The sequence below is a fragment of the Schizophyllum commune genome, assembly GCF_000143185.2.
Source record: "Schizophyllum commune H4-8 unplaced genomic scaffold SCHCOscaffold_5, whole genome shotgun sequence".
Lineage (NCBI taxonomy): Eukaryota > Fungi > Basidiomycota > Agaricomycetes > Agaricales > Schizophyllaceae > Schizophyllum > Schizophyllum commune.
This window is the reverse complement of record NW_026089542.1, coordinates 303,415-327,235: the sequence shown is the minus strand read 5'-3', so window position 1 is coordinate 327,235 and position 23,821 is coordinate 303,415. Positions and strand designations below refer to the sequence as shown.

Sequence of the window (23,821 nt, the reverse complement as noted above, 5' to 3'; positions counted from 1 at the left end):
CTGTAGCTCGAAAGTCCAACGTTATAGGATGTTTTGCACAGAAAACAGTGATTTCTAGTGACTCATGGCGACAAGTTGAATCTGCAGGTCACCGCTTATCTTGTCTTGGTAAGCAACGGTCAGCGGTTCTCCGGGCAAGTGTCAGCGAAACGTGTGTTTCCGTTTTGCTATATGTACCAGATCTTGGTTGCATCTCGCGCTCAACTGAACTCTCTACCAGCTAGCCCGGAAGCGATAAGCGTAAGGCTAGGACATGCCATCCAGCAAGCAATCGTACTTCCCACCAGCTGGACTCGCCAACGACGGCTGGTCCACAGAGGACGAGGCCACAGCGACATGCTTTTGTGGCACCGTTCAGCTATCTTTCGTAAGGTTGTGTCGCCCTCTGCGAGTACTCAAGCTGATCGCCCGCCAGGCCACTCAAGGCCCCGGCCTCGTCGACACCTTCGTCTGCAACTGCTACGACTGCCGCAAAATCACCGCGTCCATGTTCGCTTCCAACTTTGTCATCGCCGACAAGTATCTCAGGCACTTGCGCGGCCAGGACAAGCTCAAGACTTTCGCCCAGTCGCAGACCATTGGGAGCGGGCATACGATGACGAACCACTTCTGCTCGAACTGTGGGACGCTGATGTATCGCGTCGGCGAGGGATTCCCAGGGATGAGCATCCTGCGAATCGGCACGGTCGACGACTTCACTTTGCACGAGACAAAGTTGCGGCCGAGAAGGAGGCAGTATGTTAAGGATAGGGTGGAGTGGTTTACAGGTGTGGAAGGGGCTGCGAAATTCGAGGGGATGGGGTACAGTAGTAAGCAGAAGCTGTAAAGACGCCGACTATCTGTCTCGATCCAAGAAAATCTGATCAGCGAATTCAGTGAGGTAAAAGTTAAGAGCAGAGCTTGAGCAGAGCGTTTGGCGCTCCCCGCTTGGAAAACCCTTGGGTTGACCACCAAGCCGCGCTCCGCGCTCGTCTATTCCGCCATGCCCAGGGTTTTCCTAAATGGAAGGAGATTCCCACAGTTGGTCTCACGTGCAACCAACTTGGTCGCACGTGAGACCAACTTGGTCCGGCCACGAGGCGACGCCACATCGCGGAGACGCAGGCGCTCACGCTCAAGCTTGACATCAACCACCATCCAGTGCGTTAGCGCAGACGCACGAAGGACGCCCGACTACAGACGGAGGCCCCGAGGCCAACTCGAGCGTACGAACAGGACGCCGTGGCGGAAGAGGAGCGTCAAGCGGATTAGGGGAGGGCGAGTGCGCTACCCGCGAGCAGTCGCGGTCGCTCTCGAGGTCAAATTGGACGATATGGTGAGCTCCATCAATATCATTGCTGCTCACGCTCTCGCAGCACGCTCAACAAATGGGTCGATGGTAGACAGGCAACGGCGACCGCGCGCGCCCTCGCGCCTCCGCTGCCCCGCCCCAAGTAGTGCCGACAAATCCATTCAGAGCGCCCGAGCCCACAACAACAGCGGCTAGCATGAACTGCGGGCGTAGTCCCTCCCACCGCGCCCCCTCCCTCCTCCTCGCGAGAAAATACACGCTCGCCACCCCTTCCTTCCCCCCATCCGATCGAGCATTCCTCAATGCCGCCGGATTACCCGCTTGCGCACGTCCAGTAACGTTCCGATGATCGCACTTAGCTACCGCGGTGCGGTACGATTCTTCTTGGTCCTCCTTATGCCTCCCCTAATTTGACTCGGCGAGTTTTTGTCCCTCCTCTTCCTCTCTTTCTGCAATCGTTGTCTATTCAGTGTAGCTTCTCTTTAAATCTGTTACATGTATAGTACACTAGTATGAGAATATAACACTTCTTCTGATTTACAAGCACCAGAGACTCTCGCAGGGCTATCAGGACCCCAGAAGGCTTCAAGACTGACTAGATCCCATCAAGTTGAACTTGATGTGATGTGCATATGTGCGTGATGATCCTCCGTTCGCTTGACGAGATGCCGTGGGGGTGGTGGCGGTGCGCAGGGCGCGCCGCCCGACACAGTCGAAAACCCTGGGTGGGCGCCGCGCAGCGGCGCGGAAAACCCTGGGCAGCTTCACGTGAGTCGTCGGGATAGTCGGGCGGCCTTCGGCCGCTTGGAAAACCCTTGGGTTGACCACCAAGCCGCGCTCCCGCAGATTGATCGCACGTGCTGTACGCGTGGGAATAAGCACGCGCCAGACTCTTGGTTCAACTTGTCTTTCGCCAAATCCTCTCTGTTCAACTCTGCTCGTTGTGTTCCTCCTGCCAGAGCATCTCGACGATGTTTACATCTAGCTCTGACACTGCTGCTACTAAGAGGAAACGAGCGTGCGACTACTGCAAGCTTAAGAGGGTCATCTGTCATCCTCAGCCGGACGGAAAGTCGTGCCCTCGCTGCTTAGAGAAGGGCATCCAGTAGGTTATCTGCGTATTCACCGTGACAGAGTGATTGAGCGCGTCCAAAGATGTACTACCACTATACTTCCCAGAAAGCCCCGTGGCTCGGCGAAGAAGCCGGCCAACAGCGAAGCGCAGAGCAGCAGGAAACACACCGACCATAAAGATGCGGAGGCCTCTGGTAGCGCCGTGGTAATTGGAAAGTCGGGGTTATCTATCCCTCCTGTGCTTTCAAGCACCATCTCTTCCATTCCGTGCCATCTTATCCAGGATGCATTACAGGGTACGCCAGCGCTTTCTTCTCCTGAAGCACGCTAAGCCTGCTTTCCCAGTGTGCACATCCATGATGCCTGCAGCCGGTCCTGGACTCGTTCCTCTTCGCCAGCACCGTGCCCTTCTTGAAAGCTGTGGATGGGATATACAGCTCCTCGCCCCTCAAGCTCGCGTCCTGACCCTCTGCCTCCTCGCAATCGCGTCTCTCGTGTCCGTCGACCCTTCTTATGTGGGATACGACTCGCACGGCCGGCAGTACTCCGCCGCCCACCTTGACTGGAATTCGGTCTCCAGCGCGGTCATGGGTACCCGAGAGCTGCGCGAGCTGGGAAGAAGGCGAAGATCCATATGCGCGCAGCTGTACGGCGAGGCTGTGCGGCAAGCGCACTTGGATGGGATCACCACACTGGCTTCGCGAGAGAACGCAGCTTCCTGTCTTCTGCTCAACATCCTCGATGTAGGTGTGTGTACTTGTTGGCTATAAACTATACGACCGGTGACAGAGCTCCTGTAGCGCACACGCCTAACACGAATCTACCTTGGGCGACCGCCTTCGTGTGGCAATTGAGGTCGCTGTCCGATATGGACGCTATTGATACCACATTCGATATCTGGGACTCGCCGTCTAGGGATCTCGCTGGCTTTCAATGGCGCGTAGCTTTGGTAGGTCGTTCACTATCCTCTGAATGAACTATCGACAAGTCGCCTAGGTCTTCATCGCTATCTCTGCTATCAAGACAGGGACGAGCCTACCCTTGTATGGACTCACCTCACGGTTCCTCCGTGGAATTCATTTGAACCATCATGCAGCTCCGTGGACGACGAGGAGCTCATCTGCGGCTCAACACCTGCGAGTGTGGACGACGCCTTTGAGCAGGCATCCAGCCTATCCCGCCGCGACGCCGTCGTCCTACTCATGCAGGCTGGTGCGCACTCTTGCTTCTTCGGCAAACGCCCGACTAACGAAAGATAGTGTACACCCGCAGCATATACCTAATGCGCGACGCGCTCGCGAGGATCGTCGGCAGTGAGCTTGAACATCTACCACCCACCACTGTGCTAACATGTAGCTCCTCTCCGCAGTCCGCGCCCTTCGGAACCCGCCAGACGACTTCACCGTCCTTCAGCAAGTCACTGCCGCCGAACGCCACCGCGAGCACCTCATCCGCCTCCGCCGCTTCCTTCGCGCACATGCTGCCGGGCCCAGCCTGCAGCTCTGCCTTCACAGCACCAGCGTGGCGCATTGTGTCCTCGCCGTCGCGCTCCATCGCGCACCCGCGTCGCACCTAGATATGGCGAGAGTATATTCGACCGATTTGGGGACGAAGCTCAGCAAGAGTGCTAGAACGCTCGCGCGGCGTGCAGTGGTCGACGCTGTCGGGGACGTCCGGAATGTCGTCGCGTCACACTGGCTGCGATTCAACCAGGTCGGTGGGTTTGATGCCTGGGCAGAGGTGCTCCTCGACGATTCCGAGGACGAGGACGTCGACGTCACCTTGTACGAGCGTCATCAGACTTTGACGAGGTATGATCTCGAGGCAACACTGATCCCCGTATATCAACTGAAAGTCGCTGTCGTAGGTTGCGAGATCTGCTCGCCTTCAGCCAGTTCATTGGAATCGACGGGGTCGACATGATACCCGCAATCGATGCGGAACTGCAGGTTCTTAGCGTCCGTTTGGCCCAGGGCACTCCCAGTCGCGACGATAGATATGGCTTTGAGATGTCCGTAGGAGAAGGAGCGCCCTCTCCTAGCGAGGTACACATGGGAGGGCTCGCGGCAGCGGCCATAGGTTATGGTCCCGAGGAGCCAACTGTGTGGTCTGCCGCGCTGGATGATATGCTCGGGACTCCTGCGCCGGAGATGGATCGGACGTCGCAACTCCCAAGTTTACTACCTGACCTGGCAGTATCCGACGACATACTTGATACGACCCCGCTGCCAGGAAAAGAGTCACACCAGCCTCCAGATACGTCGCAATGGGAACGATGGATGCAGCCAGTCGGTTCTCCGTAGTTGTTGTAGTGTATCCTGGAGCGAAAGAGACTTCAAAAACATGAAGGTGAAGACTGACAAGAATGGCCCATGGTTGTCGAGGGTGAGAAAGAGAGCAGAGGAAAAGTCGAGCCGTGACACGCGTGAGATTGTCCACGTGCAGGTCAACGACGCGCCAGCGTGACTTCGTTTACGCATCTAGGCGCGTCGCGTCACGACGACGATCCTTCTCGAACTTGAACACATACCACCATCATCTCCTCGACAGCGACATCCCACTCCCCTTCCCCTCTTCCCGACGTACAACGGCCATGCAAACTACACTCCAGCAACTGGACGCGATCTCTGCCGGCGCGAAGGTACGTGTGAAGATGCTATTGATCCTTCCCGAAGGGGTGTCGCGTTGTCGCATTCTACCCTTCCCCGCTACCCAATACCTCCAAATAAATCACTCACAGCACACTATGAACCGAGAGTAACTTACTTCCTTCAGCGCCCCCTCGAGGCTGACGCATCGAACGCGACGCCGGTACCCCCGGCGAAGCAGCCCAAGACGAAGAAGACCGCGGCGCGCAAGTCGGCCGCGACGGCAGGCTTCTGCAGTCTTAGCAAGAAGGACTTTGGAGATGAGATCAAGAGCTGCTTGACGTGCGTGTGTTCCTTCCTTTGTCCTCACACCTTCCTTGGATCCTTCCTCTCCCTTTCGTTTCGCCCGATGCTAACTCATCACCATAGGCTCGAGAAGTATGCTATCCAGCGGATGACATTTCCCGTGCGTGACATACACAGTCAGCTCTATGCGCGGCACTGACTCCCCTTACAGGTCCAGATGGACGTTGACTTCTTCCGCAACTTCTTCGTTGCGCCTGGCACCAAGATCGTCCCCGAAGGTGAGTCGCTAGTCTCACATCCTGCATCTTCCCCTCACATGCCATTCCTCATGCGCGTCCCATGCTTACGAACCGCTCCAGTCTACGACGAGAACACGCCCGTCGTCGTCGCTACCCTGTCCAACCATGCCGCTGGGCAGACCTTCGGCGTCAGCAAGATCAAGAACGGCAACCGCTACACCACATACGACTTGTCGCTCATGACTGTCGTCTTCTACCCTCCGACGAAGAAGGCTCAAGTATGGGTCAGCGTCTAGCGCTTTGGAACTACCTTTTGAGACTACCCCTCATCTTCACCATGTTCTGCCTAACCTACTTGCCATCTATATTCCGTTCCTCCCTTTTGCTTATTCTGTGCTTGCCTGCTACTTATAATTTGTACTCACGAGCCTTTGGAAGGCTAATCTCGGTAGATGTGTACCCTATGTATCACGAATCAACCCTCTTAGACTGTCACGGCATTACCGGCTGAAGGCACCGTTCTCATTGGCAGAAAGCTCATCTTCAAGGTCAAATCAATGTCAATCTCAGAACGCTTGTGACTAACCATGGTATTCCGAGAGAAACCTCCATGAAAGCATTACACAACAACAGTATCAGTAGGGCCAGAGTCCAGAGCCAAACTAGCGAACAGAGCCATCTACAACGGGATCTCCACGGTCGCGCCCACATCATCGTTCCCATCCGCCTCCGCCTCCGTGGCCCCCGACGTCTCCTTCTCCACCGGCGGCGGCGGCGGTACCTCGATTCGCGACACCGACGACCCCAAGGTGCTCGGGCTCTCGCTCCTCTCCCGCTTCGCCTCCTCCGCGGCCGCCGCCTCCGCGCCCAGCCCCATCGACACGGGCCCCTGCGCGACCACGGGCGACGACACGGGCGTCGGGAACTTGAACTCGCGGTTCATCGTCCCGTTCCGCTTGTGCGCGCTCTCCGAGCTCAGCGAGCGGTTGTGCGGCTCGCCGGCGGTGGCGTCGGTGGACTCCTCCTCCGCGATGGGGTGCGGCGGGGAGCGCTGGATGGGCGACTGCGGGCCTTGGTTGACGAAGGGGGACGCGGTTTCGGGCGTGCGGGCGGGGGCGGGCATGGAGGCGCGGCTAGCGTGGGGGCTTATGGGTGTCTTGACGCTGGCCTGCGACATGGACTGGGGGCGGGAGTAGGGGCCGGAGATGGGTGGGGGATCGGCCCCGAGGTAGAACTTGCCAATGGGTATCATTCTGCATAGCGTGTCAATCCAACGAGAGATGCGAGCGGCGCATACACGCACCTTTTGTTCGCATGGCACGCGAGGATCCACTGCGGCTGCACGACCGGGATGCTCAGCTGCAGCGCGCGCTGGTACTCGATCCCGGGGGCATTCGTCGGCACGCTGCTCCCGCTCGCCTGCGCGCCCGCGGGCGTCGTCGCCGGCGTCGTGCACACAAAGTGCGTCGTGTCGATCTGGATCTTGTCGCTCCACCTTGCGCCCATCTCCTGCAGCGCCGCCTTGCTCGCCTCGAACAGCTCCGGGTTCTCGACCGTGCCGAAGCAGACGGAGATGCCGGAGGTGTCCGTCATGGTGTGCGTGTGCACGTTGACGATGTTCGAGGGGTAGGTGCCCGCGGTGGTGCGCAGCACGAGCTGGAAGGTGTATTCGGAGTCGAGCTCGAGGCCGGAGAGCTTGGTGGACGTGTTGGTGAGCGCGGAGGGTATGGCGGCAAGCCGCTGGCCATTGCGGAAGATATCGAGGGAGCGTAGACGGGCGGTCGCGAGCTTGATGGGCGGCCATTCGAGGGTGACGGACGTCTGGGTAACATTGCGGACCTGGAAAGCGCGTATGAGCGCTGAACTCTGCATATTCGCTGCATACCACGCACCTGCAAATCTGGGGGCTCCGGCGAGTGCATCCCAAACTCCTCCAGGATCACTTTCTGCAAACCCCAGAATTCCTCGTCGCGCCGCTTCTCCTCAGCATGGTTCCGGTGAACCGCAATGTTGACGATGGAGCCCGCTGTTGCGCCCGGAGGCAATAGAATGGAGGGGAACTCAATCAAGTGAGCCCTCTCCCCGAGGAGGATCTGTCTTCGTTATGGGTCACTGCATCCCACCACGACGCGCGTGCGCGCTTACCGCCATTCCAGCATCTGCGGCACATAGTCAGCTCTACCACGCGCTGTACTCGATGGCATTGTCATGTACCTAGCTTTCCCACCGTGAAGGTGAAGCTGTCGGGCGTTTTGACGGCCATGGTGCCCAGGTGCGGTCGCGTCGCGTCGCGTTTGCAGATGGAAGGAGGGAACAATGCTTTGCGCGTGTTTGGCCGTCAGTCACGTCGTGCCTGCTCGACTGTGGCTCAGGCCATGTTCTCTTTAGCTCTCAAAAATTCTCGTAGATACAAAGTGTACGAAAGTCCTCCTTGACGCGTGGTATATCCATTGCAATTACAGTATAGCTCGACTATAATACGAGGCGCTTGTTGCAGTCCACGCAGAGCATACCAATATTTTACCCTCCATGAGAACCCAAAAGCCGCAAGCCGCGGCGCTACATACTCTACGACCGATATACCATCGCCAACGTCGTCATCATGACCTAGGCCTTCACGCTCGCCTTCGCGAACCGACTCTTCGCCCGAATGGACTCGCCCTTGAACCACAGGAAGATGGGGAAGGGTATGCCGAGCACGATACTCAAACCTGACCCATCGCAAACACAGTCAGTCTCACACATGCGCCATTTGTTGCGCAGCCTACTTACCGGCTAGCAAGGACAGACCGCCTCCCATTCCAAGCGTGTCGAACATCTCCTGCGCGAACAGGGGGAAGGCGAAGCCGAACATGGAGCGGAAGAACTAGGAATCAAGACGTATAAGCAAGACAGCCAGCGTATACCGAAGGGAAACGTACGGTGGCAGCGGCGACCGCACTAGCCGCGTAGGTGAATGTATCGACCAAGTATAGTTGAATGGGCAGGAAGGTCAACATTTGACCGAAAGCGTAGACAGCAGTGCCAAGAATGGGCACGATCCCTGTAAAGTTGCTATCAGCGCACTGACTCTGCTAAGCGACGAGCGAACGTACAGTGGGTAGCTGCCTCAGCCGACCAGCCATACCAGCTGCATGAGGTGATCAGTACACATCGTAAGCGCCGTGAGGACGACCGTACAATAGCCCGATTGGTATGACCATCGACCCAAGAACCAGAGACTAGTAATACTGTCAGCATCTTTTTCACGAAGTCGCACTGCACCCCGCGCACCGGTACACGATATTCCGGCTTCCCAATCCCATTGTTATACTTCGCCGAAAGCTGTAATGCGTAAGTACGAAGCAGAGATAACATCGGCTACGAAGACGTACACCCCAGTATATCCTGTCGCCAACCTTCGCGCCGATGACGACGGCGACGAGGGAGCCGATGCCGATGCCAATGTACACCAAGCCACCGACGCCGGCCTTGAATCCGTAGGTCGTGGAGAAGAACGCTGCGTCGAGTGTTAGTTCCTGCCTCCCAGAAGTAATACAGATCTTCTCACCCGAAAACGTCGCAAACATTAGGTAGAAAATCCTGAGGTAAGAGGTAAGTGAGCGCACCACCCGCAGCGCGTCCGACCTACCCATATACGCTGCAAGATCACCAGAATCAGCAAAGCACCCCCATTCCCAGGCTCAGCCACTCACAAAGCCATGTAAAGACTGAGCAAGAAGCAGATGATATCCCCGAACAGCAGCATGATCGGACGCTGGATGTTAACCCAGATGATCTCGATCTTGCTCATCCCCGCCTCCTCCACCACCGGATCCACCCTCAATCGCTCGACGTCCCCATTCCGCTTCGCTATACGCTTGCGGAGGATCGGGTGGTAGGTCTCGCGCAGGAGGGGGATGCCGACAGCGGAGGCGACGCCGTTGAGGCAGGCGATGACGATGAAGACCCATTTGACGCCGACAGTCTGTGCGATGAAGCCGCCGGCGATGGGGCCGACGACGGGGCCGATGAGGGGGCCCCTGGGGGTGGGTGAGTGGATGAGAAAGTCAAACGGAAGAGAGGGAAGGGGCGTACATGGAGAATGCGCCCATGGCGCCGCCGCGGTCGCGGTCGCTGAAGAGGTCGCTGATGGAGCCGCCGCCGATGGCTATTGGGGCGGAACCCGCTAGACCACCTGTTCATATATGAGCGATGGGGTCGGGGCGAGAAGGCCGATGGACTAACTCAGGAATCGCAGGCCAATGAAGGATCCTGTGGCAGGGGCGAAAGCGCCTGAAAACAGTTTCAAACTCCCGCAAATGGAAGCGCGTGCTGGAGCACGTACAGCCTAGGTTAAATGCTAGAGATACCAGGTTCGCGATATGTAGAACCTAGTAAGCAGTTCATTAGCCAGCGGCAGCTCGTCGTGATACGAGGGCGAACGTACCCATGTACGGCCGTAGATCTCTGATAGAGGGCCGAGGACAAGTGGCTGAAGTTCATAAGCATCCACACGAAGAGGGCGACCGTATCGCTTACCCCAATGGCAAGTGCGAGGACGAAGATACTCAGTGTAAGAGCGAGGACGGTGGAGTTCGTGATGCTATATTTCAATGCAATCTCTTGCATGCCAGGAGCCATCATAGACGAGGTGAGCGGAGGGATGAATCTAAGTATAGGGTAAGGGCGTCGACGGTTATATCAGACCGTGAGGTGGACTCACGTATAGAACGAGACCTATGTAGACCCTTCTCAGTATCCGCATCGAGAACAAGGACAGGACGAGACGCACGATGCCAACAGCGGTCCACTTCTTCCCGTTACTCCAGTTGCGCGGATTGGCCGGGTTGTCTTCCCAGTCATCGTCGCTCAGGCGCTCCTTCTTCTCCACCGGGTCGTCTGGCAGCGCCGAGCCGCTCCGCGCGCGAGACACGATGCGCTGCAGTCCCCCCACATCTCCTGCACTCGCAACTGTAGCTGACGAATCTTCCGTTCCTCGCGAAGGCGTGCGCGCGAGACCCTTCTCCTGACCATCCATCAGTGTGCTGCCGCTCGAGGGGATAGCGATGCCCGCTCCGGCGTTAGTGTATGAGAGCAGCAAAGTGTGCGCAAGAAGCGAGGTACGAATGTGCCAGGGACGCCGCCATGGCGTGTCTTTTCAATGTCCTTGCAGACGGAAGGACCGACCTTGACGTTAGATGCTATGACGAGATCCTTGCCGCCTGCCGTCAGGTGGATTGACCAAGGTCCTTCGGCCAGATCAGGGCACCCTACCGTTCGTGTATGACTGGAATGTTTCCCGGGAGGGCTCAAAGTCATTACGATGGTATATTCGTGTGTTCAGCTCGTCAAGATGAGGAGCGTAACATGGGTTTTACGAGATTATGTCGCGGATGGTGGTCGACGTCGAAAACGAACACGGTCACATGTGATCCCGGTTGGAGGCGGCCCGCGGCAGTGATCCTGCTTGGCAGTGTTTGTCCTTGCCGACCTCCGCCCTTGTGGGCGAGAACGCGTCGAAAATTCGGTTAAATAGAGCTTACCGAGCGAGCATCCTTCGCTGGCAGTCCCTTGTTATAACGGATCACGCGTTCACGGCGCGAGTAACAATGAACAGTACTAATGTGCTGACTACTACAAACCGAACCCATCGAGACTTGGGGCGCGTCTCCGCTTCACGCCTGAACAGTCCTGACCTTGGGAAGAATATCGCAGATCAGCAGTGCGCGAGCATTTGCCTCCTGATTGCGCCAGATACGCATTCTCTCGATCAGAAATCTCCACTTGCGGCGTCTGCCAAATGGCATACAGAACGGGGTCCTTGAAATGACGATACGCGGCGTTCAGTGGCGGCGCGTCTTCGTTCTTGTATGGCGCCCAACTAGGCTCAACCAGCGTATGGTTCACATCATCGTCTTTCTGGGCTAGTTGGACCATATCGTTGGACGAGGGCGTCGCGACGAGGGTCGGTGATGCATTCGAAGAATTCTCGTCCTGTGCATCGCATTGATCCAGATGGGATTCCCGAACCATGTCAGGAATATACTGAAGGTTAGCCTGGTCGCCCTGAAAGCACCGACATCAGACTACGCATGAATTGAGGAAAGCTCAATACGCACCATCTCCTCGATCGAAGTTCGTGTCCGCGCCGCCTGAATGAGTGCTTGCCAATAGACAGCATCTATGCCCAATGCCTCACGAAGCGCCGTGCAGCGACCTGGCCTGAATGATTGCTCGTAAATCCTTTGCCGTAGCGAGGGGGAAAAGGCCAGATTATACTCATGACTGAGAGAGCGAGTCGAGAATTTCGGAGGTTCGCAACACTGATGGCATTTATATCAAGAATTCAGGAGGCTAAGAAGGTGGCGCACAGAGCGGAATAGATCCTGAAGACCTTTGAGGGCGAAGGTGAGTCCATAGACAAGCTATCGTAATGGTCTAACACACCATTTTGGTCCTTCACTCTCAAAGACGCTCACATCGACCTCGTCCACACACGAGTCCAAAGTAGTGAAGCTACACAGGACATGTACTTTTGAAGGTGTTGATGGCAGGGTGGACTTGATCACTCGACGGCGCTGCGTGTAGCCGCTCGTGCTGACCTGAATGGCCCGATTAGATTTCGGATTGGAACATGAAAGTCGGAGACAAAGGCAAGTTCGAAAGGGGCAAGGGGAAAAGCCTCCGCAACAAACACACGCAAATATCCCGTAAAGGACCACGAGCCACCAGGTCCTGTACGAACCCGCGTACGATTCTGCATTGGACTGCAGCTTTTCAAGCTGATTCGATTCGTAGCGACATTATGCAAGTGTAAAACATGCTCATCTCTGAATGAAAGGGGTAGTCGCGTGGACGAGATTCACTCTCAAAATGAACTGGAAAACCGCAGGAGGAAGCGCCCATAAGGCATATGAAAGTAGCAGATAGCTAGACAATGAGTGAGTCAAGACTTGACAACCGGTATAGGGCCGTACTGCATGGCCTTTCCGGTGCGCTGCTTGTACTCCCTCCACTCGTGCGTCAACTCAGTCTATCCAGTAGTCAGACGGGGAGCCAGATTTCAAAACGGGAACCTCACATCAATTCGTACATAGAATTCCTCGGGATAGAAATCTTCGTCAGGATCGTCGTATGCAATGGAGTCTTCGCCAAATCGAGCTAGGATTCGGTCCTCATCCACCTCTCTGACGATCTTCGATTTCTCGGTATAGAACGCCATGAACCTGTCCCATCTTTCGAGATCCTCGGGTGTCTTGACGACGTCAGGATCATGCACGGTACGGCAGGCTCGGCAATAATTCACCTCTTTGGCTTCCTATTACTAGCTAGTCAGCATCGAGTCTGATTGCGCGAACGCGGAGAGGTCTGACCTCGTATTCCTTTTCCATCTCGGCCAAGTCATCCTGACCATACGACCAGACCTCGCGACCTTTGTACTTGAGCACGTAGGAGCCTCGCTTCATGACGGACGCCTGGTACAGGTAAGGCGTGCCAAACCCAGTCCAGCCCATAGGGGACCGAATCAGGCGGTCGATGAGCTCGAAGCCGACGACATTGGGGCGGGGCAGCGGGGTGCCGTCGGGGTATTGCAGATATATGGTCTCCGAGTTGTAATTGCACTCGCAGTGCAACAAGACGATGTCATCGTCGATGAATGTGCGCGCGATCACTCTAGGAGGCTTCGTCGACTGTAGGTTGGGTCAGTACATAAGAGTTAGCATTGCTTTGAGCAAGCGTACGGGGCCCGTGGATGTCGTGGTTCTCTTGGACGAGGAGCTCTCCGCGACCGTCGCGATTGCCGTAGAAGAGTGCTCGACCTTGACGCGAGAAGCCTCGCGCTTTGCCTTGGGTTTGCCACGCCGCTCGGCCTTGGCTGCGGGCGCGCGGGTAGACTTGGTGATGACTGGCATATTGGCAAGCGGTGAGTGGCGTCAAGGATGGGCGTCGGAATCAAGTTGTGATGCACGAGGTATCGGTACCGACGCCACACCGGCAAACGCCGTACCGGATCCATCATGAAAAGCGTATGGTGGAAATTTACGCATGAAATACGTTATAAGTCATCCTAATCACCTTTTTTGAGATCATCTGGACGACCTCTGAACCCCTTTCAAGTCGAAGTCGATTTGCCCGATATTACCACGAATCATCGGGACTTTGACGAGCACTCGCAAGAACTGAATTCTGGAGGCACGCGAAGAGCACACGATAGGAATGGATTCTGGTGGATAACGCGCAATGTAGTCATACCTTACCTACGTGTATGGAAGCAATTGCCTCTCAGGTGTGACATGCCGCAAGGGAGGCGACCAGAGGCCGAGGAAGCGGCCCGGCGTCAGCCGGGTCGCCAAAAATGCAAATTCTGGCCAAAAACTACCGGTTTTGGAAGAATCTCCGGCCGCAAAAGTCGTTGTGACCTGTGACATGGGCAACGCAACCAAGGGGTTGGAACGTGGGACGGTTGCCTCCATACACGCACGACGTTTATGTTCCAGGTTGAAAGCAGTACCCTGGTTGACGTAGTTTTCTCTCCTGATTCGTGGCATGCACACACCGCACCCTGGACTCACTGGCAGTCATAACATGTTCGAAATCTTTGGAATGCGAAAGATGTGAGCGATAGAGATACAAGATGATTCGTATATAGACAGTACAGGGTAAGCTGCAGAAGTCAGGAACCCTAGTAGCGAAAGACCTTGCCGGTGCGGCGCTTGTATTGCTGAAATTGATACGTCGTCTCGAGCTGCGAAAAGTGACGCGTCAGAAAAGAAGGATCGACGGTGGCGAGCGAGGAGCACGCACGTCACACCGCGGAAAAAGGTCTCGTGGGAGGTGGTCCAAGGCGCCTGAGCCAGGCTTTTCAACGGCGCCGATAAGGCTGCCAACGTACACGACAGGTTCGAGCTTCTCGAACGGGATGGGGTTGAGAGAGCCGTGCTCGACGCACTTCCAGATCCGATTCCAGGTATCCCAGTCGTAAGGCGTCTGTAGATGGTGAGTAAGCGTGGCGCGTGCGTCCATTGCGGTAGGATTTACCTTGCTGAGTTCCTGGGTGTGTGGTCAGCACAACGGTGAAGACCTACATAGCGCCGCAGACGCACCTCCTGTCTTTTCCAAAAATCCGCCCAATCATCGGTGCTGTACTCCCAAGCCTCCAGACCCTTGTACCGCAGCACATACGAGCCGCGCTTGTAGATCAGGGCCTGGTACACGAGAGGGGTCCCGTAGCCGTTCCACGCGACCGGCTGGCGCGCGAGGCGGTCGAACAGCTCGAAGCCCATCGCGTTCGGACGCGGGAGGGGGGTACCATCTCGGTACTGAAGGCGGATCTGATCCTGGTCGTGGATGCACTCGCAGTGCAGCAGCACGATTTTCTCGCCAATGAATTTGCGGGCGATGATCTTGGGGCGGATGAGTGCTGGGTCGTACTGCAAAGAATGATCAGCGCATTGCAGCGTTCTTCTCCGTGCATACGTACAGAGCGGTGCCCTGGCCCAGTCTGCTGCGAGGAGGAGCTCTCTGCGTTCTTCGCGGATGAGCGTTCGGCCTTGATGCGGGCACCTTCGCGCTTGATGGGGGCGGGCTGAGCGCATTCAGTCTTCACGAGTTTGTCGTACTGCTCGCTGAAGTCAGCAAATCGAAACATACATCTGCACGCGTACGTACCGGACGCGCGGCGCGCGCGTTTTTCTTGGTCCCACTGCTCGTTGATTCGGCAGCGGTCTTCTCAAGGTTCACGGTCGAACGGGGGCGCAGCGCCTTAGTAGTAGTGGGTGCGCGAGTAATCTTCGAGGCGGTGACTTTGGGCATGTTCGCAACGGTGAGTGGCGTGGGTATGCAGATGATGAGCGTTGGATTCAAGTGGCGATCCACGCGGGCTGGCCGAGTTGATGCCGCTGCCGTCACGTGGGCGCTTCCCGCTTCGGCAAACGCCGCCGTCGACACCGCTCGCCATCGCTGCTCGCACCGTCGTATACCGCCGCCCGTACCAGCTACAGAATTTGATATGTGTTATACAGACATATACATAGTACACGCGTGGATGCTCTACAAGGCGCTTCCAACGAGTCAGGGGCCCGGAAGGTATGCCACCTTTCCCGTGCGCCGCTTGTATTCAAGAAATCGGTGCGTCGTCTCAAGCTGCAGAACATGGCGCATTAGCGGTAATAAAGAGCGAGGATAGATGACACGTACGTCGCAACGCCGAAACAAGTCCGTCGGAAGGTAGTCGAAGGCGTCTGAGCCAGGCGCCTCAACAACGCCGGTAAGTTTACTGCCAACGTGCACGTATGCCTCGACCTTCTCGCCCGGGATGGGGTTACGAAAGCCATGCTCGATGCACTTCCATGCCCGATTCCAGGCGTCCCAGTCGTAGGGTTTCTGCGATGAACGGATCAGTGGTAAGCGCGGAGATGTTGGCGTGTGCAATCACCTTGCTGAGCTTCTGTAAAGCGTCGTCAGGACAATAGCGAGAAGCCCCGATGAAAAAGCGCACACACCTCTTGTCTTTCCCAGTACGCAGCCCAGTCGTCCGTGCTATACTCCCAGACCACGCGCCCCTTGTAGCGCAGCACGTACGAGCCGCGCTTCGAGACGAGGGCCCGGTACACAAGGGGCGTCCCGGATCCGTTCCACGCAACCGGCTGCCGCCTAAGGCGGTTGTACAGCTCGAAGCCCATCGTGTTGGGACGCGGCAGAGGCGCCCCGTCTCGGTACTGCAGGCGAATCTGGTCCGCATCGTGCAGACACTCACAGTGAAGCATCACAATGTCGTCGTCGACGAATTCACGGGCGATGACTTTGGGACAGGCCGCAGTCGAATCGTACTACGATGACGGTAAGCATACTGTAGCAAGAGAAAGTATGAGGTCCGCACGGAGCCATTCCCAGCCTCGGTCTGCTGCAAGGTCGAGCTTTCTGCGACATTCGCCGGCGAGCGCTCGATCTTGCCGCGAGAACTTCCTTCGCGCTCGACAGTGGGTTGCACCCGCTCGGTTTTTGTAGGTCTATCATACTGCTCATAAACATCAGCAATTATCCGCACATCTGCACAACGTGTACGCACTGGCCGCACGGCCCGCGCACTTTTCTTGGCTGCGCCACTCGCAATCGCAGGCGGTTCAGCAGCGACCTGCTCAAGCTTCACGGTCGCGCGGGAGCGTAGTGGCTTCGTGTGAGACTGGCGAGAGATGTTGGCGGAGATGACTTTGGGCATGTTTGCGGGGATAAGTAGCGCGTATATTCGCAGATGAAAACCGTCAGGTTCAAGTGGTGATCCAGGCGGGCTTGCCGGTTTGATGCCGTCTGTCGTCACGTGAGCGGGCCGCTTGCCGCTTCGGCAAACGCCTGCACCTTCTCACGGACGGCAGGTTCAACTCGCAGGGCATCGACTCGGACGCGTCCTCCAGGTATTGGACGCGGCGAGTCTTCGAAGTATAAGCAAGAAGACACACCTCAGGGAGATGAGAGCATAGGCTTTACTTTGTGTGACCTCCGTCTAGCAATATACCGTCAGCGATAGCAGTAGTGTAGACGCAAGAGCTCCGAGCTGGAGTTGCACTCAGTGTGCAGCAATACGATGTTATCGTCGATGAATGTGCGGGACATGACTTTGAGAGACTTAGTCGGCTGCAAGTATAGTCAGTGCGTGAGGCAGGGTATGACTATAGGGAGACGTACTGGACGCGCGGCCGAGGTAGGCTGACACTCTCCGCGGACCTGTCCTAGGAGGGCTCGGCTCTGACTCTGGCGCCCTCACGTAGCACGGAGTTGACCGGTCTATCATACCAAAAAGAAGTATTCAGCAATCGTAACCCGTCTCTGCGCGACAGCTCCCTCGCCAGGTAAATGACGAGAATGTTTAGCCTTCGCGACAGCCGCGCGCGGTCGTACAGCGTTGGGAATTTTGGGCATACCGACAGGCGTTGTCGGCGGACGATGAAAACTGGGTGAAAGTGGGACACACGCGTCGATCTCGCCGCCACGACGACTGCGAGCGTGATGCCCATGTTCGTGACTTCCTCAGCTGCCGACACCAACCCGATAGGCGTAGAGTACGTCAGTTCATAAGGGCATGAGGGGGAAAGACGTGATGAGTCGAAGCGAATGTGCTTTGGCAAGTGCTGTCCGCGGTGCGCCATTTGCGGAAAGCGGGGTGTTAGAGGTGGCTGACAAGGTGTTGGGGAATTTCGCCCATCCGGCCAATGCATATATATCCCATCACTGGTTAATGCGGTACAGACTCACCAGAGAGGTACCTTGACTAGTTACAGCGCGCGATTCCGATTGTATGATGCATGAGAAACACCCTGATCCATTGAGCACTGACTTCTCTCGCTCCACAGTGGATACTACACTTGCTCTTCGTACGACGTTCGCCCGAGAGTCACAGAACTAACTAGGATCAGTCCCTGTCATAGGAAAAATGCACGCGTAGACTGACCTTCAAACATACACGTCCTCGTTCACGCCCTTCCCAGATCATCAGACTGCTCGGCTCGCGATCCCGTATTGCCCTTCGCCAACGCACTCGCTGGACGAGCCGTTGAGGCGCGAGCCTGTACGTCCAGCTGGGTTGGCCCCTCGGTTTGCCGACGCTGGTGCGTGGTGCCGCTGCGTGCGCGCGTCACGACGGGCCTGCCGGTGACGGTTTCGGGAAGGCTACTGCGCGGCTCAAGCTCCATCATGGCGAAGACGTCGGTGCTGAACGCCATGTCAATGCAGGGGATGTTGGTAGCCATAGCGTTGGTTGTGATCGTAGTGAGGACAAATGTGCGGGGCGAGTCAGAGGGTCCGCTCTTTATACGCGGGAAGAGCAGCTATAATTGAGACTAGTAAGTCTCGAACTCGACTGTCTTTCCTTGAGACCCGAGATTTCCCTCGTGGCAAGCATGTCTTGGAGTTGCACTGTGGTCATAGATTCAGATCGCTCGTCCGCGAAGATGAGGTACCTGGAGGAGGAGCCGGATCGAGTCGTGAGAGGACGCCGCCTTGCGCCACAAACATTTAAAAACATACGCACGGGAACATCCGGCGCGGCTTACTTCCTGCCACTACGAAGTCGCAACGACTCTCTGCTGCATCCCGAGACCCTTCTTTGCCATGATCGAGTGCTTCGAGCACGTGGAACATACCGTCGACCTGTGCCGCAACTGTGACTATGTTTTCACGATTGACCTCAACCTACCTCCTCTGCCGCGCCATGACCATCCGCTCCGCGCTGGTGTCGTTGCGTCTGAGGCAGAGACTCGGAGCATTAAGGAAATCATGGTCGAGACAAACGGGCTCTTGCAGGACGTGAACGAAGAGCTGGAGTATCTCAGGAGTGTGGTGACGTCGCTTGAGGATGTCCAGATGTACCTGGAGACGATGCTAGACGTCCAGCGCGCACATATCGCGCCCATCCGACGCCTTCCAAACGAAGTGCTGTCAGAGATCTTCATGTGGGCGTGTCTCGGGGAGGAAGTCGGCGGCTGGCGATGTATGCCCGTGGATATCAGTCAAGTGTGCAAGTCGTGGCGAGGTATGTCGGACGCATGACTGTATGTATGGATTCTGAATCACGCATTAGACACCATTCATAACCTCCCGACGCTCTGGAGCCAACTCGAGTATCGTCTCTACGGTTATACCACCGCCAAGGAGAAGAGAATCCTGGACCTCTGTCTGCGGAACTCGAAGGGATTGCCCCTCCGGCATCCCATCAAGTTCTCTCACTGTTCGGGCGGGATCGCCACCTTTGAGATCGTCCGGAGATACTCCGCCCAGCTCACCTCCTTGACGATGAGCATCTTCCAACCCACCCTCGGAGACTCGCTCTGTGGAACCCTCGGGGACCGACCTCTGACACATCTGCGATTCCTTGAAGGCGAGGTTTCTCACCTACTCATGGGGGACGTGCATAGGGTATTCGAGCGCCGCGCGCCTGCCTTGCGATGCGTCAAGCTCACGAACACCCTGGTTCACACATTGCAGCTGCCGAATCTACCATGGGTGCAGCTCGATGAACTTCATTTGGAGTGCACCTGGGAGTACGCCCTCACCGTACTTGCGCGCTGCACGAACCTGCCGACGCTCACGCTCAACGTCATCCTGCCGTCCGCCCGCCCGAACCCCACCGCCATTACCCCGCACACGACGATGCGCGGACTGAGTGCGCTGAAAATATGTTTCGCCGGCGTCGAGGATACGCGAATGCTGGACTTTCTAACCGTGCCGGGCTTGACATCCCTTGAGCTGAGTTGGCCGGAGAAATCCCACGACGCGGCGGAGTACAGGGGATGTCATGTATCGCGCCTAGTGGGGCGCTCGGCATGTTGCCTCAATGAGCTGAAGCTCTTCGGTGTGCCTGCAAGCGAGCGATCATTTGTCTTCACGTCGTACCCCGGGCTGCGCTCTCTCATCCTCTACGTCCGCGAAGACGTACCCGTTACCGACGACGACTTCGTCTCTCTCAGCGTAACCGCTTCATCTGGCTCTCCGGCGATGCTTATCGACTTGGAGGAGCTAGACATTGGCGGGCCCGGACGCTTTCGCGGGGAAGTGGTCATGGACATGATCAAGGCCCGTCGCGCGGCTGAGAAGCCCCTAAAGAGAGCTCGCATCGACATCAAGCGCGCAGACCTGGATTACTTCGGCACTGTAAAAACAGCCGATGCTATTGAGAAGATGGGTCCCGGAATCGAGGTCTGGGGAAAGGTAGAGTATGCATGGCGTTGGTAGTGGCAATTCGTGCGCTTTCAATTGGAAAGCACGACTGAATGCAGACCGTAGTTGGCTTTTTTTTGAGGGTGACAAAGAGCGCTTGGTTCAGCAATAGTACTGTATAATGTCGGTTTCGAAAGATCTGCAAAGTCGAACTTGAACAATTCGTCACGCGCCGTGACTGGCTAGGGTCGGCCATTGCCGAAGCAGTTACAAACACACGCGTCGCGTCTTGACCTGAACACCGACTGCACAAGGCGTCCTGTCTCTGCTCCTGTACCAACTATGATAGAACACTTTCAGCGCGTCAAGGAGTCCTTCGAAATATGCCAGCATTGCGAACATGAAATCGACATCGAGGTCAACCGTCCTCCCGAACCTCACGAAGATCCCGCCCTCCGTGCCGGGCTTGTACCCTCTGCGGCGGAGATCAGCAGCGTCAAGGCGTCTATCGACGAGACGGAAGAGATGCTGGATACCCTTGCTTACGAGCTGATGTATCTTGAGCACATCATCGTGGTGCTCAAATACAAGCAGATAGCGCTGGAAGAGCTTCAGGATAGGCAACGTGCTTATATCGCTCCCATCCGTCGACTCCCCAACGAAATTTTGTCCGAAATATTTGCGTACAGCTGCTGCGACGCGTCTGCCGGTACCTATAACTGCACGCCCGTCAAGATTGGCCGAATTTGCAAGCAATGGCATGGTATGTACCACCCTTGCTGCGCAAGCCTTCGTTTTGACGAAAAGCGATACATAGACATCATATACAACAGTCCACGAATCTGGAGTCATCTCAGATATCACCCAGTCCATGTCGATGCTCAGGAGTGCAGACGGATGCGCATGTGCCTGCGTAATTCCAGAGGTCTTCCGCTACGCGATCCGGTCAGGTTCTCGGACGACTCGCACTCTCTACAGATCTTCAACGTCATGAAGGACTTCTCCGACCAATGGACGTCGCTTGAAGTGAGTCCTTACCTCCACAGTGACACCAATTCTCTGTGCGAGCGGCTCGGTGATCGACCACTGTCTCGACTGCAGTACATCGAGAGCGACGTCCTCTGCCTTATCAAAGGAGATGTCCATCGGGTTTTCGAACGCCGTGCGCCGGCCTTGGAGTGCGTTAAGCTCTCTGTCAAACGTGGGTCCGTCACGGAGTTGCCGAACCTGCCTTGGCACCAACTCGTGCACATACACCTGACCTGCGCTTGGGACTACGCAGTCAAGGCCTTAGCAGGATGCACGAGACTGGAGTCGATGGTACTCAACCTATCCGGGGCGACCACCCTCGACACTGCTTCCCTACCGCATGTGACGCTCGCGGAGCTTCACACTGCGCACGCCACGTTCTCGACGCTGGGAGGCTGCGAGATGCTTGATTTTTTGGAAGCTCATGGCTTGCGGGATCTCTCCTTGACGTGGCCCGATAAAGTCGCCGGGCCGGAGGTGCACTCTGGCACCCATCTATACCATTTCCTTGCGCGCTCGAAGTGCCGTCTCGACCGCCTGCAGCTCCGCGGGGTACCGGCAAGCGAACGGGCAGTGGTGTCCTCGTCATTCGATGGGCTGCGCGCGCTTACGCTCCGCGTGCGGGACGATATGCCGCTTTCCGATGGCGACTTTGCTGCGCTCGCCGCCGTGGCCGGCGACGGCACTCCCGCGGCGTTAAAGGACCTGGAGTACCTCAGCATCGGCGGGCCCGGTCGCTATCGCGGAGACGGAATTCTACGCCTGTTGGAGGCCCGTCGTGAGGCCCGCAAGCCGCTGAAGGGCATCGTCTTGTCCATCGAGGATGTGACAGACCTTGATTACTTCGATGGCGAGATCGACATGGTGCAGCGTTTGGAAGAGGAAACGGAACCCAGAGTCACGGTACACAAAGGATATCATTACTTGGCCCGAATGTGGGATAGACAGGAAAAGGAATTGTGAGTACTGTGCATATAATCACAAGACGGAGGACCTAAAAGATTTATCAGAGCGATGCGTCGAGATTCCGCGTCTTCTGGGTCCGACTAGGGCCCTTATCCACAAAAAGTATCATCCATCTCTTCGCCGTTTACTATTGTATGAATACCGTACTTCTCTCTTGACTTCAGTGCTGCAACAGTAGCGTCGACCGGCAGATCCCGTATAGTCCGTAGAAGGATTGTTCTACCAAATATGGTGTTCTTTGTTCGTTGTTCCTGACCGTCATCATCGATCTAACGTCTTGTTCTGCTAAACTGCGCGAGAGCATCCTGGTCTTCCCGAACTTTGCCACGCTTGACGAACTGCTCAACGCCCGCCTGTTTGATCTGCGTTGAGCGCGACAACCGCTGGCGATCCAAGTCCGCGGCGGTGGCTACCGTATTCTGAAGTCGGCATATACGACCGCGTATTTACGAGATTCAAGGCTGGACAGACCCGGGATAATATCTAGGAAAGAAGAAGTGCGGGGAAGTACATCGAGATTGCCATGATCGCGCACACTGGCGTCGGTCAGAGTGCAATGAGGGAGATTGCGGTGCGTGGTATCACTGTCTGTCTCTGAAGCAATCGCTCACAAAATTACATAGACCCTATAGCTGATCAAGGAAATGATCCAAGAGAAGACGGTGTCTTTGCACGAAATTGTGGTGTGTTCCTCAACCTAACACGGAGAGCTTGACCTCATATCCTCAGTTATCCTCCATCTCTTCCCAACGTCGCGGACGCTTCTGTCTATCAATCTCGTCACGTCGTCGACCTACCAGCTGCTCAATGACCTGCCATACATCCTCCGCTCCGACCTCGCCAGTCAGCTGACGGTCTCGTATGTCATCCTGAAGATCGGCTACCTTGAGCTTTACCATCCCAGAGTAGCGGTGCCGTGTCTATTGCTGCGCGAGTCCTTTCATAACCTGGATGTTCGTCTGACGCCCAGCGGCAGAAGTGGTTTCACAAGGCCTCACGGCCAACAAGGAAGCGAGTTGGCAGCCCGTGTTCCGATCCCAGCGTTCTTCCTGCATACCGCCAGCGCCCAAGAGGGTCGCGGCACATCTCAGCTCCCTCTTGACCGTCGTATCACCCAAGACGATACGCTTTCAACAGCGGCAGATGTTCTACCGGCCCTTGCCGGCAGACCGGACGTCAGACGGACGATGCAGAGGACATCGGCTGACCTTGTTCCATGCGAAAGTGGTGCCCGCAAGCGCGGCAGACCTGCCGGCAGGTGAAGTGATCATGTACTGAAGGCGCACAAGCGCGCTCTTCTTGCATTTAGTCGGTATCCCTTTCTGGATCTGGGCGTTAGGCTCGACGGCAGAGGTATGCGGGCTGTGTCTTCGCCAGCAGTCGTCCATGCGCATGCTGACGCTGTTGCTTCTCAGAGAGCTGTCTTGGCATCGTTGAGTCCGACTCATCGCAGAGGAGGCCATGCGTTGAGTATGCGGTCCTGTGTGGTCTCCTCGCGCGCGTCCATTGCAATCTCAATCGACTGCATTCAGCTAGAGAGGTCACGGAACGTACCCGTCATAGCGGGCACACTGCACTCGACGGGCTGGCCATCATCTTCAGCCCCAGCCGACTTCTATCCGAGCCTGCGCTGAACAAGCAGCGTGTCTTTTGACAACGACTCTGCATGTCATATGTGTGTTTATCTGTTGTTCATT

The 23,821-nt window shown here is 56.5% G+C and overlaps 12 protein-coding genes across 12 annotated transcripts; 5 read left to right on the top strand and 7 right to left on the bottom strand.

Moving 5' to 3' along the window:
• Nucleotides 1-253: 253 nt before the first annotated feature.
• SCHCODRAFT_02699810 (uncharacterized protein) lies at nucleotides 254-826 on the top strand (the record flags this gene model as incomplete). Its single annotated transcript, XM_050346936.1, has 2 exons — nucleotides 254-367; nucleotides 416-826. 2 exons carry the CDS (start codon nucleotides 254-256, stop codon nucleotides 824-826), a joined length of 525 nt encoding a protein of 174 aa, XP_050200318.1.
• A 1,379-nt stretch (nucleotides 827-2,205) lies between these two features.
• On the top strand, nucleotides 2,206-4,735 carry SCHCODRAFT_02574208 (uncharacterized protein). Its single transcript, XM_050343862.1, has 9 exons — nucleotides 2,206-2,396; nucleotides 2,447-2,661; nucleotides 2,711-3,112; nucleotides 3,166-3,314; nucleotides 3,362-3,408; nucleotides 3,462-3,577; nucleotides 3,625-3,678; nucleotides 3,735-4,176; nucleotides 4,233-4,735. The coding sequence occupies exons 1-9, from the start codon at nucleotides 2,263-2,265 to the stop codon at nucleotides 4,666-4,668; spliced, it is 1,995 nt and encodes a 664-aa protein (XP_050200317.1). The 5' UTR covers nucleotides 2,206-2,262; the 3' UTR covers nucleotides 4,669-4,735.
• A 133-nt stretch (nucleotides 4,736-4,868) lies between these two features.
• Nucleotides 4,869-6,002, top strand: SCHCODRAFT_02687227 (uncharacterized protein). Its single transcript, XM_003037708.3, has 5 exons — nucleotides 4,869-5,006; nucleotides 5,141-5,295; nucleotides 5,383-5,419; nucleotides 5,471-5,537; nucleotides 5,619-6,002. Exons 1-5 carry the CDS (start codon nucleotides 4,959-4,961, stop codon nucleotides 5,792-5,794), a joined length of 483 nt encoding a protein of 160 aa, XP_003037754.1. The 5' UTR covers nucleotides 4,869-4,958; the 3' UTR covers nucleotides 5,795-6,002.
• SCHCODRAFT_02620833 (uncharacterized protein) lies at nucleotides 6,000-7,825 on the bottom strand. The gene is made up of 5 exons (XM_003036346.2): nucleotides 7,713-7,825; nucleotides 7,644-7,657; nucleotides 7,391-7,591; nucleotides 6,802-7,337; nucleotides 6,000-6,751 (listed from the first exon to the last, which is right to left on the bottom strand). The coding sequence occupies exons 1-5, from the start codon at nucleotides 7,759-7,761 to the stop codon at nucleotides 6,178-6,180; spliced, it is 1,374 nt and encodes a 457-aa protein (XP_003036392.2). The 5' UTR covers nucleotides 7,762-7,825; the 3' UTR covers nucleotides 6,000-6,177.
• Nucleotides 7,826-7,886: 61 nt separating this feature from the next.
• SCHCODRAFT_02620830 (MFS general substrate transporter) lies at nucleotides 7,887-10,774 on the bottom strand. The gene is made up of 18 exons (XM_050345021.1): nucleotides 10,755-10,774; nucleotides 10,273-10,702; nucleotides 10,204-10,217; nucleotides 10,020-10,149; nucleotides 9,928-9,972; nucleotides 9,826-9,871; nucleotides 9,726-9,773; nucleotides 9,576-9,675; nucleotides 9,194-9,520; nucleotides 9,130-9,138; nucleotides 9,049-9,080; nucleotides 8,873-8,997; nucleotides 8,772-8,822; nucleotides 8,679-8,719; nucleotides 8,594-8,628; nucleotides 8,420-8,541; nucleotides 8,271-8,364; nucleotides 7,887-8,209 (listed from the first exon to the last, which is right to left on the bottom strand). The coding sequence occupies exons 2-18, from the start codon at nucleotides 10,516-10,518 to the stop codon at nucleotides 8,106-8,108; spliced, it is 1,569 nt and encodes a 522-aa protein (XP_050200316.1). The 5' UTR covers nucleotides 10,519-10,702; nucleotides 10,755-10,774; the 3' UTR covers nucleotides 7,887-8,105.
• Nucleotides 10,775-11,007: 233 nt separating this feature from the next.
• On the bottom strand, nucleotides 11,008-11,831 carry SCHCODRAFT_02244880 (uncharacterized protein). The gene is made up of 2 exons (XM_050342179.1): nucleotides 11,600-11,831; nucleotides 11,008-11,546 (listed from the first exon to the last, which is right to left on the bottom strand). The coding sequence occupies exons 1-2, from the start codon at nucleotides 11,600-11,602 to the stop codon at nucleotides 11,115-11,117; spliced, it is 435 nt and encodes a 144-aa protein (XP_050200315.1). The 5' UTR covers nucleotides 11,603-11,831; the 3' UTR covers nucleotides 11,008-11,114.
• Nucleotides 11,832-12,426: 595 nt separating this feature from the next.
• SCHCODRAFT_02501247 (uncharacterized protein) lies at nucleotides 12,427-13,393 on the bottom strand (the record flags this gene model as incomplete). Its single annotated transcript, XM_050343108.1, has 5 exons — nucleotides 12,427-12,513; nucleotides 12,562-12,735; nucleotides 12,787-12,798; nucleotides 12,854-13,171; nucleotides 13,223-13,393. The coding sequence occupies 5 exons, from the start codon at nucleotides 13,391-13,393 to the stop codon at nucleotides 12,427-12,429; spliced, it is 762 nt and encodes a 253-aa protein (XP_050200314.1).
• Nucleotides 13,394-14,058: 665 nt separating this feature from the next.
• SCHCODRAFT_02574194 (uncharacterized protein) lies at nucleotides 14,059-15,326 on the bottom strand. Its single transcript, XM_003036344.3, has 6 exons — nucleotides 15,150-15,326; nucleotides 14,962-15,099; nucleotides 14,585-14,911; nucleotides 14,520-14,531; nucleotides 14,286-14,468; nucleotides 14,059-14,226 (listed from the first exon to the last, which is right to left on the bottom strand). Exons 1-6 carry the CDS (start codon nucleotides 15,291-15,293, stop codon nucleotides 14,164-14,166), a joined length of 867 nt encoding a protein of 288 aa, XP_003036390.1. The 5' UTR covers nucleotides 15,294-15,326; the 3' UTR covers nucleotides 14,059-14,163.
• Nucleotides 15,327-15,464: 138 nt separating this feature from the next.
• On the bottom strand, nucleotides 15,465-16,731 carry SCHCODRAFT_02537659 (uncharacterized protein). The gene is made up of 6 exons (XM_003036343.3): nucleotides 16,549-16,731; nucleotides 16,360-16,497; nucleotides 15,983-16,309; nucleotides 15,916-15,927; nucleotides 15,678-15,863; nucleotides 15,465-15,623 (listed from the first exon to the last, which is right to left on the bottom strand). Exons 1-6 carry the CDS (start codon nucleotides 16,696-16,698, stop codon nucleotides 15,552-15,554), a joined length of 885 nt encoding a protein of 294 aa, XP_003036389.1. The 5' UTR covers nucleotides 16,699-16,731; the 3' UTR covers nucleotides 15,465-15,551.
• Nucleotides 16,732-17,663: 932 nt separating this feature from the next.
• Nucleotides 17,664-18,429, bottom strand: SCHCODRAFT_02687221 (uncharacterized protein). Its single transcript, XM_003036342.3, has 2 exons — nucleotides 17,926-18,429; nucleotides 17,664-17,876 (listed from the first exon to the last, which is right to left on the bottom strand). Exon 1 carries the CDS (start codon nucleotides 18,221-18,223, stop codon nucleotides 17,948-17,950), a length of 276 nt encoding a protein of 91 aa, XP_003036388.1. The 5' UTR covers nucleotides 18,224-18,429; the 3' UTR covers nucleotides 17,664-17,876; nucleotides 17,926-17,947.
• Nucleotides 18,430-18,535: 106 nt separating this feature from the next.
• On the top strand, nucleotides 18,536-20,364 carry SCHCODRAFT_02574186 (uncharacterized protein). The gene is made up of 2 exons (XM_003037707.3): nucleotides 18,536-19,005; nucleotides 19,054-20,364. The coding sequence occupies exons 1-2, from the start codon at nucleotides 18,585-18,587 to the stop codon at nucleotides 20,202-20,204; spliced, it is 1,572 nt and encodes a 523-aa protein (XP_003037753.1). The 5' UTR covers nucleotides 18,536-18,584; the 3' UTR covers nucleotides 20,205-20,364.
• A 59-nt stretch (nucleotides 20,365-20,423) lies between these two features.
• SCHCODRAFT_01111540 (uncharacterized protein) lies at nucleotides 20,424-23,650 on the top strand. Its single transcript, XM_003037706.3, has 6 exons — nucleotides 20,424-20,892; nucleotides 20,947-22,117; nucleotides 22,620-22,695; nucleotides 22,757-22,811; nucleotides 22,854-23,477; nucleotides 23,540-23,650. Exons 1-5 carry the CDS (start codon nucleotides 20,472-20,474, stop codon nucleotides 23,384-23,386), a joined length of 2,256 nt encoding a protein of 751 aa, XP_003037752.1. The 5' UTR covers nucleotides 20,424-20,471; the 3' UTR covers nucleotides 23,387-23,477; nucleotides 23,540-23,650.
• The last annotated feature ends 171 nt before the right edge of the window (nucleotides 23,651-23,821 follow it).